At 49.0% G+C, this 18,186-nt stretch overlaps 1 protein-coding gene across 2 annotated transcripts in view; it reads right to left on the bottom strand.

Moving 5' to 3' along the window:
* TCP11 (t-complex 11) overlaps positions 1-18,186 on the bottom strand; it is a 154,361-nt gene that overhangs the window by 16,718 nt on the left and 119,457 nt on the right. For both annotated transcript variants that reach the window (XM_060231473.1, XM_060231474.1), the window contains exons 8-9: positions 8,438-8,622; positions 7,750-7,913 (exon numbers count right to left, since the gene is read on the bottom strand). In XM_060231473.1, the coding sequence (XP_060087456.1) occupies positions 7,750-7,913; positions 8,438-8,622 (349 nt within the window). The remainder of the gene's footprint in view (positions 1-7,749; positions 7,914-8,437; positions 8,623-18,186) is intronic.

Here is an 18,186-nt window from a genome sequence, read left to right as displayed (position 1 = left end):
ATAAACTACGCTGTCAGTTTCAGATGTGGCACGTTGTGGTGGAGCACGTGCCCGCCCTGGGCCGACAACAGGTCCGGTTCCGCCGGAAACTGGTAGAAGACCCCCCTCGACTGTTGGAGAAGGATCGAGAACCAGCTCTGACGGGGCCACCAAGGAGTCACTAAAATGCAGCGTGGTCTCTCCTGCACTAACTTGTGGACCACCCTCGTCAGCAGAGGTAAAGGTGGGAACATGTACAGGAACCAGCCCCCCCACGGAAGAAGGAGTCCATCTCCCAACGAGGCTGGATCTGCCCCTCCCCTGGCACAGAACAAAGGGCACTTTTTGTTCTCGGCTGTCGCAAAAACATCCAGCTGTGGGTACCCCCATAGTTGGAACACAGGCTCTAGGAAACGCCATTGCAGTTCCCATTCGTGTGGAGAGGCTCCACCCCTGCTGAGAGAGTCCGCCTGTATGTTGAGGACCCCCGGCAGATGTGTTGCCTTCACAAAAATGTCTAGTTGGAGGCACTCCTTCCAGAGATCCATAGCCAGCGCGCATAGCCGGCGAGACACTGTCCCCCCCTGCCTGTTGATATAACACAGGGCAGTGGTATTGTCCGTAAGCAGTGCTACAGTCCTCCCCGCTACTAGTGGACGGAAGGAGCGAAGGGCAAAGTGAACCGCCAGCAGTTCTAAGTAATTTATGTGGCACCGACTCAGTCTCGGAGACCATTGACCTTTTACACAGAGATCTTCCAGGTGGGCCCCCCACCCCCCACAGGGAAGCATCGGTAGTGATAGTCACAGTAGGGGTCAGAAGATGGAAGGGAGCCCCTTGGCAGATGTTGCTCTCTGACTCCCACCATTGCAGTGATTGAAGAGCTGCAGACGGGATGGTAAACCTCTTCCGAGGAGAGTCTATGAGAGGACGAAAATGGCGCAAGAACCATAGTTGAAGACCTCTCATTCGTAGTCTTGCGAAACACAGCATGCTTGTCGTCGCCGCCATCAACCCCAGCATCCGCTGGAGCTGCTGGGCTGTGCCCCACTGCTGCCTCCGGAGAAGCTGCACCAGAGTGATAATGTCTTTTGCTCTCTGCGAGGGGAGAAATGCTCGGTGTTGATCTGTGTCCAGCAGAGCCTCTATGAACTGCACAGTCCGTGAGCGAGTGAGATGGGATTTCTCCAGATTGACCTGCAGTCCCAAGGTGTCTAGGAAACGCAGAGTAATGGCAATGTGCGTTGTTAAACTCTCCCTCGACTTCGCCACAAGAAGCCAGTCGTCGATGTATGGGAACACAACTACTCCCTGAAGACGAAGACGGGCAGCCACCATACTCATCAGCTTCGTGAACACCCGAGGAGCAGTAGACAGGCCAAACGGCAGGGCTCTGAACTGGAAGTGCCGAGCACCCACTGCAAACCTTAGGAAACGCCTGAATGAAGGATGAATGCTGACGTGGAAGTAAGCATCCTTGAGGTCCAGGGTCGCCATCCAGTCTCCCTGATTGATGAGAGGGAGGATTGTTTGCAGCGTGGCCATTCTGAACTTCTGGTACAGAATAAATTTGTTCAGACTCCGAAGATCCATGATAGGCCTCAAACCCCTGTCCCGTTTGGGAACCAGGAAGTAGCGAGAGTAGAAGCCTCCTGTCCTGGCCTCCAATGGAACTACCTCTATGGCTTGTTTCTGTAGGAGGTTGTTCACCTCCGCCAGCAGACGTGGGGAAGGGGGAGTGGTAACTACCACGGACTGATTCGGGGTCTGAACAAACTCTATTTTGTAGCCCTCTTTTACGATGGACAGAGCCCACCTGTCTGTGGAGATCAACTCCCAGGCAGGCAGGAAAGGGCGTAGGCGGATGGATGAAGTACCGGTGGGGGCGATGACGCGTGCTTGCAGGAAGTCAAACCCCCTGCTTCTGGGGATGGGCACCCTTAGACTTGTTAGGTGGCTGGGTCCCGTAACGACTCCTATTGTTGCCGGGATAGGGAGGTCGTTCAGTTTGGGAAGAGCGAGGACGTCAATGCTCTGGGGAGAACTTTTGATAAGGCTTCTTGGTCCACGGCTTGGGCCATTGTTTAGACCTGGTGGCCTTGGAAGCAGTCTGGACATCGAGGTTCCTAGAGGTTTTGACACTCTTGTCAAACTCTTGCAGCACCATGTCTGTTGTGGTGCTGAAGAGCCCATCGCCCTCAAAAGGCAAGTCCTCTATAAAGGTTCTAATGTCCTGATGTAACGCCGTCGATCTAAGCCAAGAGTGGCACCGAATACAGACGGCAGATGTGATGGCTTTGGCCGAAGCTTCCACCATATGTTTAGCAGCCGCCAATTGCTGTCTGGCTACAGCAAGTCCTTCTTTCTGTAACTTTCTTGCAGCAGCCTTTTTATCCTCACTCAATGAGGAAAGGAAAGGGGAGAGTTGTTCCCACACGGCATACTGGTATCTAGCCATGCAGGCTGCATAGTTAGATACCTTGATGCCGAGTGCCCCCGCTGAATAGACCTTGCGGCCCATTCCATCAATCTTCTTCCCTTCCTTATCCGGTGGGGAAGAATGAACCTTCCGAGCCTTCGAGGAGGAGGAGACGACTACAGAGTTTGGCCTTGGATGGGTGAAAAGAAATTCAGCCCCCGTCTCCTGGACCCTGTACAAGTGGTCCAGGCGTTTGGATGAGACTGGTGTCGATGAGGGCCTCTTCCAAGGCTCCTTCACGGCCTGGAGGATCACCTTGGTGACTGGCAGGGCGACCGCAGTGGACGTGTTCTTTTGCATGATATCAAACACGTTGTCGTCCACAACGGGTTCTGGTTGAGTCACCGGTAGGTTGAGTGTGGCCGCAATCCGCCTCACAAGGTCCCCATACGATTTCAGATCCTCCGATGGTGAAATCGGAAGATCCTCTGCCATCTGGGAGACCGGTGAAGGTTCCACGTCTTGGGCATCACTATCTGACTCTGATGACGAAGACTGGACGGAGTGCTCCAAGAGCATCGGGGTCAACTCCCGTGGAGAAGACCGAACCGGTGGCGATGGCCTACGATGGACTTCGACCGGGACCATTCGTCATTCCGGGGGAACCGACACCGATGCCCTTCGGGATCGATGAGAGACCCTCGACATGGACGAGAACTCTGATTCCTGTTCCCAGTCCGGGTAGTCCTCTGGGTATCAGTGGTACGATTGGTACCGTGAGTATGGAGGCTGCCACCTGCGCTGCTCCCACGGTGGTATCGGGAAGCGGTGAGGTGCCTGAAAAGGTTCCATGTCTCGCCGCTCTCAGGACCCGATCTGGACCGGTGGAACAATCGGTGCCGAAACCTCCGCCTCCAAGGCCGATTCACTAGCGGTACGTCGATGCGAGCCCGACAATGAGGAGCGTCGAGTCAAGTCGATCTCACGCTCCTGTTCCGACACCGACTGGCGAGGCTGGGTCGATGGGCTGCGGCGCGGGGAAGCCAAAATCTTTTTCGGCAGCACAGGAGTTGCCGATGTTGATGCATCGACCAACGGCGAAGGAGTGCGGGGTCGCTTCCGCTTCTCTTTCGATTTCGCCTTCTTAGGAGCTCGGGTCCCCGAGTCCTCTCGGCGCTTCTTAGCGGGCGTGTCCACCGAGCCCTCACGGAAACGTTTTGTGGAGCCGCGCTCTTCCAGCAACTCAGACAGAGTCAGGGTCGGAGCAGCATCGGCCGATGCAAGCTCCTGAGCCGGGGTGTCGGTCGATCTCGATGCCGATGACGCCATCGGTCGCTGTGGTCGAAGCGCCGATTCAGTTAACGCTGCCGATAGCCGGGCCGCACGGTTCTTTCTCGTCTGGTTCGAGAACCGGCGACAGTGCGGGCAAGCTTCCACTCGATGCGCCTCTCCCAGGCACAGCAGACACAAGGAATGGCCGTCTGGGGGGGGCGATCTTCTTACCACAAGCACGGCAGCGCTTGAAAACCCCCCAGCGATTTTCCATAGAAGGTGGTCGCAAAAAACCGCTCAGAATAGTCTGAGGGGAAAATGAGGGGGAAAAGGGAACGGAAAACCCCGAAGGGCAGTCTGCCAAACAAACAAGAACTTTTTTTTTTAAACACTAACTAACTAACAAACTAACTATCTAAGACAACAGCAAACGGGCTAAACGAGAAGAAAAGGCAAAGCCAAGAATTCTCACCGACCGGGGAACCAGAAAGGTAAACCTCTCAGCGCAGCGGTCAGAAAGGAACTGGCAGGATCCCCGCGCCGGCGCTGGTGAGCATGCGCACTGGGACGCCTGCGCATGCCCATTGGCGCCGACTGCGGAAAAATCCCGGCCTTTTCAGGTACCGATTCGGGGATCGGCGCAGGCGCACTATCCCATGAATGTGAAGCACAGAGACCACGAAGAAGATCCAGTCCCATGTCCAACTCCCTTTTTAAGCTCGGTATAAACACTTTTCCACAACCAACAACATCAGCCTTCACTCCGTCAGCGAGAATAACAGACTGGTTCTTGACAGGGGTAAAAGAACTAAACATGCTCCTTACCCGACAGAGACATTCAGACACACCACTGTCAATAAGGAATGTTTGAGAAGAAGTAGTGGACTGTGCGCTCGCAACCAGATGCGCCTTTCCACTCCTCCGAGCAGCTGAATTCCTATCAGTCTGCCTTTCCTTCTCCTTCTTGATGGGGCAGTTCCTGAAAAAATGCGTGGATGAACCACAACGAAAACATTTCTTTCTTATAGCCATTACATTACCCGTATGAAGGGTCTCCGGCTCCTCTTTTGCAGTTAGGTCACTGCCCTTATCCGGCTTCCAGGAAAGCTTCTTCTCTGCCCGTAGGGACGAATTGCTTTGCCTTTTGCTGTATTCCTCAAGGAGTCTGCCAGTCACGACATTCAGAGTCAACTCAGTATCAGGCAAACCTTCGAGACTGGTTATTAGGGTGTCGTATGATGCATCTAAAGAACTTAGAATTATGCACACCTCCTGTGACTCAGTAAACATTTGGCTGTGCTCTCTTAACTGTAAAAGCATCCTTCTCATGCACTCTATGTGAGGTAAAACATCAGCCCCAGCTGCCAACCTGGTATGCAGAAGTTTCCTCACCAGACGAATCTGCGAGCCGACCGTGCCACGTACATAAATCTGCCACAGCGCCGTCCAACAGCCATTAGCCGTCTCCAAACCAGCAATGTGCACCAGTTGGGAATCATCTAGAGAAAGCCCTATCAGAGACAAAGCTTTGACATCCTTTTTATGCAACAGTTCAAGGACTCTCTCGTCATCTCTCAACACATCTATAGGGTTCTCCACCACCTCCCACAATTCTTGGTGCTTCAACAAAAGACTGACCTTTTGGGACCATGTGGCATAGTTTGTCCCGTTCAGCTTCGTAATGCTGAGACCGGAAAACGAAACTACATTTGCTGCATCCATCTCCCTGTACTTATCTCTGGACACCTGGACAACTTGGCTCAGTTCCTCTGCCTCCTTTTTCAATTCAGGAGTCTCAATCAGTTCCTCGGGCACGAATTACATAGAACGGCAACCCCAAACAGAACAGCACCACTGGGCCCATAACCAATGTTAGAGAATTAGCACAGCATAGTTATCGGAAGCTGCTGCTGGGGAAGCGTATAGTATGAACAGAAGAGCACACACAGTTAGCAGACAGAGGCAAACTCTGGTTTCAGTGAATATATTTACCAGAACAGTGTCCAATACTCGAAATCTTAGCCATGCCAGTGTCAATCATACAGTTCAGTCAAAGATAGCAGTAGTTACAGAGAATGGTCCAAATACAGATTCCTAGGTCAATTCACGGTTTCACCAAACAGATGGACAGCATGCTTTGCAGAACTCACAATCCTAACCAGACTGCAGAACAACTTGCTGTCTCCACTTTATACGTATGTCAATCATGCAACCTGTCCAGAGATTGCATCAACCTCTGACTCAGCATGTTGCATAAGCATAGGTGATGTCATCTTCCCCACAACAGTAATCAGTTGCACCTGGTGTGTGCCTAAGCAGTGCACTCACAGACATCTAAATGACTAGTACTAAAAATGTGTTCAGTTTCTCCCATATAGGAACTGATCCCTGACAATATCTCATCCTCATGGTGGCAAAAATAAAACTGAGGGAGAGGGGTCACACCACCCCTGATCTCAAGACACTTGCAGTGGCAAAGCCCACGCATGTGCAGAGCCCAGGGTGGAACAACCCCTATCAAAGCTTTAGCTGCAAAAAATTTGTCTGTAGGCAGGGGTGGTGCAAGTGCAGTACCAATGTAGGGCTGCACTAGAAGAAGGATGATGCACCAACTTTAGATAACATCAGCAGATTGCTGTCATGATGGACGTGAGTAAGAGAGGCTGGGGAGCTCACTGCATGGACCAGGTGGCACAGGGAATGTAGAGCATATTGGAGATTGCACACAGCATCAATTGGCTGGAACTGCATGCAGCATGGCTAGTGTTTGGAGCCTTCCAGCATCAGCTGCAGGACCAGCATGTAGTACTACGCACAGACATGTCAACAAAGGTACACATCAATCACCAAGGAGGCACTCAATTAAAAACCTTGTATGCAGATGCCAAAAGTTTACTAACATGGGTGGAAAGGCACATGATGAGTCTACAGTTGGAGCACCTAAAGGGCCAAGCAAACAAAGAAGTGGACTAGCTGGGCAGACAGGACCTGGACCCGGGAGAGCAGAGCATAAACAAAGAGGTGTTCCTCCAGATCACTCAGTGGTTTGGCATGCCAGTGATGGACTGTTAGCATCCTGCAACAACCACCAGGTGAAAAGGTACCTGGCCAGATACCATGACCACAAAGCAGAGGGGGAAGATGCTCTGTCCACACCCCTGGCCAACAGGACTGCTGTATGCCTTTCCATCAACTTCTCTCTTCAGCAAGATCAGGTGGGAGGAGTTAGAGGTGATCCTTTTGCAACATACTGTATATTACATTCGTATGTTGTGAGCCGCCCTGAGCCTGCCCTGGCGGGGAAGGCGGAATACAAATAAAAAGTATTATTATTATTATTATTATTATTATTATTATTATTATTATTATTATCATTTCAACCACTGGAGTCAGCTGAGCTTAAGTTCCTTTCCTGGAAGGTGGCTTTCCTGATAGCAATCACATCCACAAGACACATGTCAGAATTAGTGGCACTGCCCACAAGAAAGGAACTGTGCATTTTTCAGAAGGAATCAGTGGCCCTGAGAATGGACCCATTGTTCATACCTAAAGTCAATTCAACTTTTCACCTGAACCAGACAGTTATTTTTCCATCATTCTGCCCAAGACCTATGCCCCCAAAAGAAAAACTCTGGCACAAACTAGACATGCACAGTGTCCTGCACACCTACCTGGACAGAACAGCCTTCACAACAGGGTTTGGATATGACTCAACTTGAGCTCACCAACAGGAAGTGAGGCAAAAAATTCCATAGCCCTACCTGAGCGAGCAGAGGCATGATCTAACCAGTTTTGGATGACTTCACCCCACTGAAGAGAAGAAACCTTCAGGTAAGTTCCAGTGTTTCAATCTTGAATTACAAAAATCCCTATTTGAATACATTTTTGCCTCATTTTGTCAACATGGAAACTCAAAGTAAAGAAAAGACAGTACAGCAAAGGAAAGACCAATACAGCATTATAAATATAGGCCATATATAGAACTGAAATCCATGCTTGCATAATCCAGTCTTACACTGCATTCTCATATTCATGTAAAAATCACATCAAATATGCAAGAATCCACTTCCATGACTTACCAATTACCATTCGTACTGCATTGTCCTTATCTGCAATGCTCTCAATCTGTCCTTTTAGTGAAGCAGCCTTGTCATTGCTGAGAGTAGGGTACCCCAGTTGGAGCAAAATTTTATTTACCTCCTGATGTATTTGATTGCTGATGTCCAGTAAAGCATCTTTTAACCTAAGCCACAAATAGATGTAACATTGTCATGGGCTGCTCCTTGAAATTCACCTGGGGATAGCTTTTCATAACTATGTCAGTGAAGAGTCAGCTTGTTGTCAGTTCACAAAATTGAGTCATCAATGCAAAATAAAAAGTGGTGCTTGTTCTTGGAGCTCAGCAGCTAGCAAGTAGTCTGTACTGTGCTTTAGCTCTTCATTGCTTGAGGGGGTATGCTTTGATGTGTTATTGACTCAATTTCTGCACAGGCTGCTATCTACCCATCTACCTGCAGTTAGCTGCTGCTCCTGCTAAAGTTGTGACTTTCCCAGAAGTGTTAAGTTGGGTATGTTCCCGGCATCAGAGAAACATAGTCTGTTCACAAACAGCATTACAATAGATGTTATGAAACAAGCCTAGTTCTGTCTGGTTGCCTGCAATGGCTTGTATTCTGTGAGAGGACTGTAGTCCTTCAGCAATATGCATCCCCAGGAGGCAGAGGTGAGAGCCTCCTTCCTTCATAAAACAAAGTTAAAACAACTTACCTTGTGTTGGGAAGCCCTTCCATGAGGGCTTTTGTTATCCATTTCAGTCTATCTACACAACCTGGTGAATTGGACACCAAATTTCCATATACGCTGCTGCTCACTAGTATGACTGCTGCAATAATGGCCAGTTGATTCACTTGCATCTGAATGGTTCGTAAACGTTCTTTGTCCATCAACATAGTCTACAAAAGAAAGCACAATCTCAAAATATAACTTTCTAGAGCTAGTGTATGTTTTCAAGTTGCCAGAATGACCTTTTTTACTTATTGACCTCCTCTTCTGTCAGGAGGCCATCTCTGTGGGTTATTCCCATCCATCTTTCAGGGAGGCAGGAAATACTTTTTTCTATTTCCTGTTGGTGCCTTCAGAATGACCCACCCTTCAGTTCTGGGACTCCAAAAGCAGTAACCATAATTCAAGTAATACTCTAATTCTGTTAAAGAAAACGTACTAAACAAGGGCATTAATGCCACATAACAGTACCCAGTGAGATACAGGGTAGAAAGGCAAAAAGAAGAGAACAGCACACAGAAACAGGAATGTCGATTATGAGGGGAGGGCAGAGATGGCCTCCTGACTTCAGAGAAAGATCCCTCATGTTAAGTATCAATGGTCATTCTCCCTCTGAGGCAGAGGCCGTCTCTGTGGGACCTCCCAGAGCAGTGTCCCTTCATCATCAGCTGTTATTGCTGCGTGCTGCAAAATTCCTCTTCCAAATAAATCAGCTTGTAATGACAAACAAAAGTGGAAATGGAAAAACATGCAGTAGCTTTACAAGCTTCTTCTGCAAATAATCTATTAAGTAGGTCTGCATTGGTGGATGTAAATATTAAGTACTCTGTGGACATCCAGGGTATGCCACACAAATTCCTTGGGATGGTTGGACTGTATGCAAAATGTGGGAAGATCTCTTGTGATATGTAAAAATTCAAAGAAACTTTAGGCAAAAAAATGTTGGATCAGCCCTGAGCACTACCTTATCTGTGTGAAGGATGAAAGGCTTGAGTTTACAGATAAAGCACTAATCTCTGAGACTCTGTGAGCTGAGGTTACAACAATTTAAAAAAGAGTCATCTTCGGTACCCACTATAGACCAACTTCCCTGAAAGGCTCAAAGGGAGACTTTGCAAGAGCAGACGATACCGTAACCTCCAAATAGGTTAGCGATATACTGGAGGAGGTGCCTAGAGCATAGCATTTTGCAGGAAAACACAGGACATGATGTTTGGGCAGCTAGTATCCTCCATAGACAGGAAGCACTGTGGTAAGAGCAGCAATCTGACTGGATAGTGGAGGACTTTAGACCTAATGTCAGATCATCCTGGAGAAAAACTAACATAGAAAAACAGCGAAGGGTGCCAACAGTTCAATCTGGTTTTGTTTGCACCATCTCACAAAAGCTGTCCAGATAGTGTTGCGGATATGGACTCTTGGATAGTGTCTGTTATTCCAGAAGAGTAACCAGAAGAGTGTTTTGCACTCAATCTCCAGTGGGAAAACGAAGCCAGTCTTGCTGGGGACACCAGATCAGGATCTGATTAAGCATGTCTGGAGAGACTGGAATAGACAGAGGAGGGCAAATCTCTGTAATTGCCAAGAGCCAAGGATGTCGAGCCCTATAACAGGCCACCAGTATGACCTTGGCTGCATGTTCCCAAATCCTGCAAATGGTTTTAGGAATGATTAGAAGCAGAGGGAAGCAAAGAGGAGTCCTGGGGCAGGAAGACATGGGAATAGATAGATAGATAGATAGATAGATAGATAGATAGATAGATAGATAGATAGATAGATAGATAGATAGATAGATAGATAGATAAATTTATTGTCATTGTTCTCAACAAAAAGAGAGCAACGAAATGTTGATCGCCTCCACCTTCATTCAGTAATACCCCGTGAAAGAAGCGAGGAAGCTGACGATTCATGCTTGACACAAACTGGTTTAGGAAAGGACATCCTAGGTTCTGGTGAATGAGGCTGAAGATCTTGGGATGGAAGGACCATTCCCTTCCACCAGTCCAGCCATGTGCTGTCCACCCCCTGATGTACTCCACTGATGGGAGATTCCCCTCTTCCCAGGCCAAGATCTTCAAATCCACTCTGTGGAGCTGAGATGACTGAGAGCCCCTTGCTAGTACAGATATGCCTTGGTAGCAATGTTGTCCATTTGGATAAAGACAGGCTGATGGGCTGGATCCAACCTGAAGTAATTCAGAGTCAGCTGGATGACCCTGAGTTCTAGAAGTTGATGGGAAGACTCTGTTCTTTCAGACTCCACTGACCCTGTAGCAAAACCTTGTTCATGATAACTCCCCAATGTTGAGGGCTTGCAACTGTGAAGAACTCCCTATAGATCTGGGTGTAGAATACCTCGCCCTGTCAAAGACTGCTGACCTTCACCTGCCAGAGAAGACTGGATCTGATGGATACAGGAATCCAGAGATGAAAAATCTTCTTTCCCATGATGGACAACTGGTAGGAATGAAGGGAATGCTGCAGTGGTCTGGAATGAAGCCTGGCCCACTGGACTGTGTCTAAGCAGGAGATCAGCAGACACATGAGTTTGTCCAGAAACAATAGGGATGAGAAGTTGTCCTGGATTACCAGGATTACAGCAGCCTGGCTCTTGTGCCTTTTCCAATGAGAGGAAAAGGGAACCGCAGGATATGTCAATGATGGTTCCCAGTTGAGACAGTTAAAGGGAACTCTTTGACTGGTTTACAATAAAACCATGTTCCTGTGAGCAGAGGGTGGACTAGGTGCCCCGAATGTTCTTGAAGAGGCTGCTGGACCTGATGAGAAGGGCGTCCAATTATGGATGGACATAAATCCCCTGGTGCCTGAGGTAGACTACAGGGTTTACCAGGATCTTGGTACATGCCCTGGGGGCCTTGGAAAGTCCAAAAGGAAGTGTCCAGCATTGGGAACATTGGCGATTCACTGCAAATCTGAGAAATATTCCGTGAGCAGGATTAATGGGGATGTGTAAGTAGACATCAGTCAGGATTACTGAAGTAAAAAAATACCTGGGGTTGAAGGGCCCCTGTTATGGACCTCAAAGATTCCCTGAGCAAGCCCCAAACCTTGACAAACTTGTTGAGAAACTTGAGATCCAAGCTGGTCCTCCAATTGGTATTCCTCTCAGAAACTGTGAATAAGATGGAATATGCTCCTCAATCCTACTCTGGAAGGGAAATGGGCTGCATAACCCAAATGTAACAAAATGGCCTGTACAGTGATTATTCTTTGGATGCAGAAATTGGACACCAGAGACTGAATGAGTGGTTCCAATGGGAGAGTGTGGATTTTAAGGTGTAGCCATGAACAATGACATCTAGGGTCCACAAATCTTCTTGCAAATACCTCCAGACCAGAAGGAAGGTCAAAACCCTGACTCCCATTGGAAGGGACACGCAGCCGTGCTTGCATGGGATTGGACTCACACTGCCTTTGGAGGGGGGGCACAAACCAAAACCTGGACAAGGACTGCTAAGCACAAAAGGAGTGATTTCCCCATCTATCAAAATGACAGATGTACTGAGACACAGTGTGTTTCTAATCATGTGTCTTCACCAGAAATCTACCAAGGAAGTCACCAAGGAGACTATCACTCTGGAATGGACAGGCGAATACCATACATTTGAGAAGCATGCCTGCAGGCCAAGCACTCAACCACCTAGCCACAGCAGTGAAAGCCATGGCCTTAGAAATGAACATTAAGTTGTCTAAGGCGGCATCAGCAAGAAAAAAGGCAGCCTTCAGCCTCCTGCTAGTGCCTTGAAGGAGACAGTGGTTGTTCTCTGACAAGATCTGGATAACCTTGTGGACCCAGACAATTGTTTCTCTGGATGTGATGGAAGCTGAAGTGGAAGCTCTCACCATCCTCAGAAAGCTGACCAGTAGACTACAATGCTGTCATAGCCATCAACTGGGGAGACCTGTAATAACTCATCAGCATAATTAGACAGAGCATAAAGCATTTAAACAAATGTGGAAACTGCCCATATGAGTCAGGTTTGCCCCATTTCACCCTGAGGCGACATTCAAATATTCAGCCACAGTATGAAAGGGAAAATCATTAGTACTTGTGGCCATAACCTTTCTACAAGAAGCCTTAAGCATGTGAAAGGTAAGCATGAAATGCAAGGGCTGCTATAGCCTTTGTTAAGAATGCCACCTGGGTTTCTTCCTCCTCCTCCTCCTCTTTGATAGGGATTCCCCCTCCTCCCAGTCGTCAGGCTCAGAGTCAGAGAAGGACAGGTTTCTTACCTGTAACTGATGATCTTCGAGTGGTCATCTGTGCAGTCACACATATGGGTTTATCCGCCAGGATTGAGCCCAACCTCGGAGAATTCAAAGCAATCCTTAAGCGTTAATTTTAGCATGCCTTTCCCCTCGTCCCGGGGAGGAGGCATCGTCTGCGCATGCCTAGACGAGGGGGAGGCGCCTAACCCGCTCAGTTTCTTCCCGCCACGGTAAAGGTGTAGTAAGTGAATTGATAGTGAGCATCCAGCAGCGGGGAAGGAAGGGTGGGTAGGTGTGACTGCACAGATGACCACTCGAAGATCATCAGTTACACGTAAGAAACCTGTCCATCTTCTTCGTGGTCTCTGTGCAGTCCCACATATGGGTGACTGGCAAGCTATTTGTCAGGAGGCGGGTGCTGGATCTGTAAGTGAAAAGCACTGTTAGTTATTCAAGAGAATAAATTTGTACTCACAATGTGGACAGTAGAGGGCGTCAGTCGAAGATTGATCGCAGCACAGCCTGTCCGAAGGACGTGTCATGCTGGGCACGGACATCTAGAGCGTAGTGCGAGGCGGATGTGGATGGGGACGACCAAACCGCAGCAGCGCAGATGTCCTCCATCGGAATGCCCTTGCAGAAAGCTGTTGACATTGCGACAGCTCTGGTAGAGTGAGCTCGCAAGTGCTCAGGTATGGGCTGTTTTGCCAGTTCGTAACATAGCGCAATAGCGGCCACAATCCACTTTGAGAATCTCTGTGTTGAGAATTTAGTACCCTGATTGTGGGTTGCATATGTTAGAAAAAGTCTAGTGTCCTTTCGGAATTGCCAAGTTCTTTCAATGTAGAAGGCAAGAGCTCTGCGTACGTCTAAGTTATGCAGGGTTCGTTGTCCCGCATCTGTGGGGTGTTGAAAAAATGGAGGTAGAATAGAGGGTTTTCCCAGGTGAAATGCTGAGACCACCTTAGGTAGGAACGCGGGGTCAGGGAGTAGTACTAACTTATTGTGGTGGAAAACTGTATGGAGGATCTGCTCTGAAGGTGCAAATGTCGCTAGCCCTCCTGCCCTTAGTAAGAGCTACTAGTAGGGCTGTTTTCCAGGTTAGGAGATGCAGAGGAATGGAAGCCATGGGCTCGAAGGGTGGCTTCATTAATTGACTCAACATGAGTGATAAACTCCAAGCAGGGTGGATCTTACAGATTGGAGGGTGGAGGTGAAGGATCCCCTTCAGGAAGGCCTTAGTGGTGTAGTGAGAGAATACAGTAGAGCCCTCGATACGGGGGTGGAATGCAGAGATGGCCACTAGATGGACCTTCAGAGAGGAGTACGAGAGTCCAGCATTAGAAAGGGCTAGGGTGTAAGTCAGAATTTGGGTGATTGTGGAGGAATCAGGTTTAAATCTATGTTGAAGTGTGTATTCCGAAGAGCGTTTCCATTTGAAGGAGTATGATTTCCTAGTGGCAGGTTTTCTAGAGTTGAGCAGGATATGTCGGACCTCCAGTGGGAAGCTCAGGAACTGATTTTCCATGCTGTAAGGCGGAGGAGCATTGGGTTGTGGTGTAGGACTTTGCCTCCCTGCTGGGAGATTAAGTCCTGGACTTGAGGGAATCGGAGAAATGTGTTGTTCGATAGGAGAAGAAGAGTAGTGAACCAGGGTTGGCGAGGCCACCAAGGGGTTACTAGGATGCAATTGGTGTTGTCTGTCATTATTTTCTGTAATACCCTCGTGATGAGTGGTATTGGCGGGAATAAGTAATGCAGTGGTCCGTTCCATGTTTGGAGGAAGGCATCCCCTGCCGACAGAGGAGACAAGGGGCCGCGCATGTAGAAGTGGGGGCATTGTGCATTGTCTGGGGATGCAAATGCATCTATTTCCGGAGTACCAAACTTCTGGAACAGAGGCTGAAGATAACAACTGTTGATGGTCCATTCGTGGTTGTTGATTGAGTGTCGACTCAGAGTGTCTGCCTGAACGTTCTGGACTCCTGGTAGATGCACTGCTGATAGGAAGATGCCGTGGGAGATGCTCCAGTGCCAGAGGGCTAGAGCTCGTTTGCACAATCTGGTGGAGGCCGTGCCTCCCTGTTGATTTATGTAGAAGACAGTGGCAACATTGTCTGAGGTGATCTGAACGTGCCGGTTGTGAAGGGACGGGAGGAAAGATCTCAGAGCTCTGTGAACTGCTAGTAGTTCCAGGCAATTGATGTGGAGAGACCTTTCGTAGTCTGTCCACTGACCCTGTACTGTGAGTTTTCCCAAGTGGGCTCCCCATCCCCACTTGGAGGCGTCAGTGGTGACAATCACAGAGGGAGGAGTCTGAGTAAATGACATTCCTTCCAGGAGGTGATGGTCTACCATCCACCATTTCAACGAAGGGATGATGTGGGCCGGAACAGATAGTACGGTCAGTTAGTGCTGCCGTTGAGGATGAAATGTCCGCACAAACCACAGCTGTAGAGGACGCATGTGGAGTTTGGCAAAGTTGAGGACAGAGGTGATGGCCGCCATGAGGCCTAGCATCCTCTGAAAGGTGAGAGCTGTTTGGGAGCGATGCATGATTATCTTGTTGGCTAAAGACTTGATATGTAGCACTCTGTCTGCTGGCAAATAGGCCTTGCGTGAGATAGTTGATAGGTGCGCCCCTATAAATTGTATGGACTGAGTAGGGGTCAGATTGGATTTTGTGGTGTTGACCTGAAGGCCTAGGGTAGTCAGGAGGGAGAGGGTAGCCGAGACATCGGTCTGGAGCTGTTCCTTGGATTGGGCGACAACTAGCCAGTCGTCTATGTATGGGTAGATGGAAATTCGTTGTTGTCTCAGAATTGCTACTACCACAGCCATGCACTTTGTGAATACTCTTGGTGCTGTTGAGAGGCCAAAGGGAAGAGCTCGGAACTGATAGTGTTGGTCTCCTATAGCGAATCTGAGGAACCTTCTGTGATGGTGGTTGATGGTGAGGTGAAAGTAGGCATCCTGCAGATCTATCGATGCCATCCAGGCCTGCTCCGGAATAAGTGGTAAGATGGACTGAAGAGTGACCATGCGGAATTTTTTGTGGCGGATGTGGAGATTGAGTTTTCTGAGATCCAGTATGGGGCGCAACCCCCCGTCTCTCTTTGGCACCAGGAAGTAGCGGGAATAGAAGCCTGTGTGATGATATTGTGGTAGAACTGGTTCTATAGCTCCCTTGTTCAGCAAGGTCACAATTTCTAGGAGCAGGGGTGGGGAAGGAGGGGTAGCTATGAACCTGTGGTGTCTTGGAGTCGAATTGAACTCTACGGTGTGCCCATTTTGGATGATTGTCAGGACCCAAGAGTCCAATGTTATGGACTCCCAGTTGTGGTAGAACAGCTGCAGTCTGATGTCTGGGCAATGTTGGGGCTGTCGGAGAGGAGTGGGGGAGTCAAAGAGACTGTTTATTGGTCGGTGTTGCCTTCTTTGAAGTTTGAGGGCGTGCCCTCTGCTGAAAGGGTTGTTTTGCCTGAGGAGGCTTGCGCCTCCATGGTTCGGCCTGACGTGGTGATCTGGAGCGCTTATAGTAATTTGGTTTTCTGTCGCATAGCTAGGGACTGTGGTTGGGTGACTCCCAGCCTCTTAGCCCTTTTCCTGCTGTCATCTACATTGGTCAAGATATCATCTGTTGTGGCATTGAATAGGCCTTGCCCATCAAAGGGTAAGTCCTCAATTTTAAACTTAATGTCCGGTTGTAAAGATGAGGACCTGAGCCATGCGTGTCTGCGTAGGGCAATTGCAGATACTAGGGTTCTAGAGGAGCACTGAGCTGCGTGACGTGCCGTATTGATTTGTTGTTTGCTAACCCTCGCGAATTCCTGTAGGGCATGAGAGGCTTGTTTTTGTGCTGTCTCTGGTAGAGATGTAACTAGGGTATTAAGTTAAGTCGTCAGATTGAATGCATATGCTGAGAAGTATGCCATATAGTTATGAATTTTAGTGGTGGCAGTGGTAAGGGAGTAGATTTTTCTCCCAATTGTGTCAAGCTTCTTGCCCTCTCAGGAGGAACAGGGTGTCTTGTTTGTTTGGATTTGGACGAGGAGTGAACTATCATCGAGTTTGGTGCAGGATGATTGAAGAGGAACTTAGATTCAGGGGCATGAACTTTATAGAGCGATTCGACCCTCTTTGACGTTGGTGGTACAGAGGCTGGTTTGTACCAGGCTTCTTTTAATGTTTCCAGGTGGACTGGAAGCACAGGAAAAGATGAACCTGCAGGGAGGTCCGCGTGCACCAGGTCGTAGACTACGTCTGAGACTCTAGGCACGTCAGTTGTAAGCTTCACATTGAGGGAGTTCACCATATTGGATAGTAAGTCTAGGTAAGACTTAGGTCCCTCAGATGGAGAGAGGTCAGATGGTTTGGCAATATCTGATGCTGGAGAGTGCAGACCTGAGGCTGAGGAGTGGGACGATATAGATTGTTCTGCCTCAGAGTCTTCTTGGGTATCAACGTCTGGAGTTTTGATGGTTTGTTCTGGCGCGGATGCTGTATTCGCAGTGCAGTGGGTTCGCTGGAGGTTGATGCAGCTGGTGACAGTGGTTTCAGCTCCGGGTCATAATGAGTAGCATGTTCACGGTACTGGGGGCGGTCATCGTGGTATAAATGCTCCTGGCGTGGAGGGGTGTCTCTGTAACGCGGACAAGTGTCTTCGCGTGAACGATCTCAGTAGTAGGACATTTCCCGGTGTCGAGAGTCCTCACGGGATCGAGAGTGCTCACGGGCGCGACGTTGGTATAAGCTGGGAGAACGGAAGATTCTTTTCACTCACCGTGAAGTCTTCCTTCTCTGTGGTCCCGGAGTGGTCCAGTCCTCACTCTTGGGAATCATAGCTCCTCCCTTTGATAGCAGGGCTTAACAAACTTGACCCGGAGGGGAGGTGCTTGATCCTCAGAAACTCAGATCGTCTGCCAGCTAACACACCTCCCTAAGTATAACTCCAACATAAATAGGAGAAAGGAAATTTCCAGGGAACAAACACAACCCTCTCCTACACATATCCTGAGCCCCTGTCTAAAGGGCTCTATGGCGGAAAAAACCCAAACCTAACAGTGTACTACACCGGATTCAGTTGCGACTTCCAACCCCGTGGTCCCAGGTCAAAGCTGAAACCCTTTATACACAACTGGGTGGGTAGGACTGGACCACTCCGGGACCACAGAGAAGGAAGACTTCACGGTGAGTGAAAAGAATCTTCCGTTCTCCAGTGGTCCCAGGAGTGGGCCAATCCTCACTCTTGGGACATAAAAAAGCCGTGTCCCAGGGCGGGCCTCTCAGCTTTGCCCAGAGACCACGTGTTGGAGGACTTTCCTTCCAAATGCAGCCTCAGCCGAAGCCACCTTATCAATCCTGTAGTGCCTAGTGAAGGAGTGAACCGACTTCCAAGTAGCCGCCTTACACACCACTTCCAGGGATGGAAAAGCCCTATAGGCCGCTGAAGTAGCAGCCCCTCTAAGTGAATGAGCCGTCACCCCTACCGGGGGCTCCAGTCC

The sequence above is a fragment of the Heteronotia binoei genome, chromosome 2 (genome assembly GCF_032191835.1).
Source record: "Heteronotia binoei isolate CCM8104 ecotype False Entrance Well chromosome 2, APGP_CSIRO_Hbin_v1, whole genome shotgun sequence".
NCBI classification, from domain to species: domain Eukaryota; kingdom Metazoa; phylum Chordata; class Lepidosauria; order Squamata; family Gekkonidae; genus Heteronotia; species Heteronotia binoei.
Note: the sequence above shows the minus strand (reverse complement) of the source record. Positions and strands in the feature narration are given on the sequence as shown.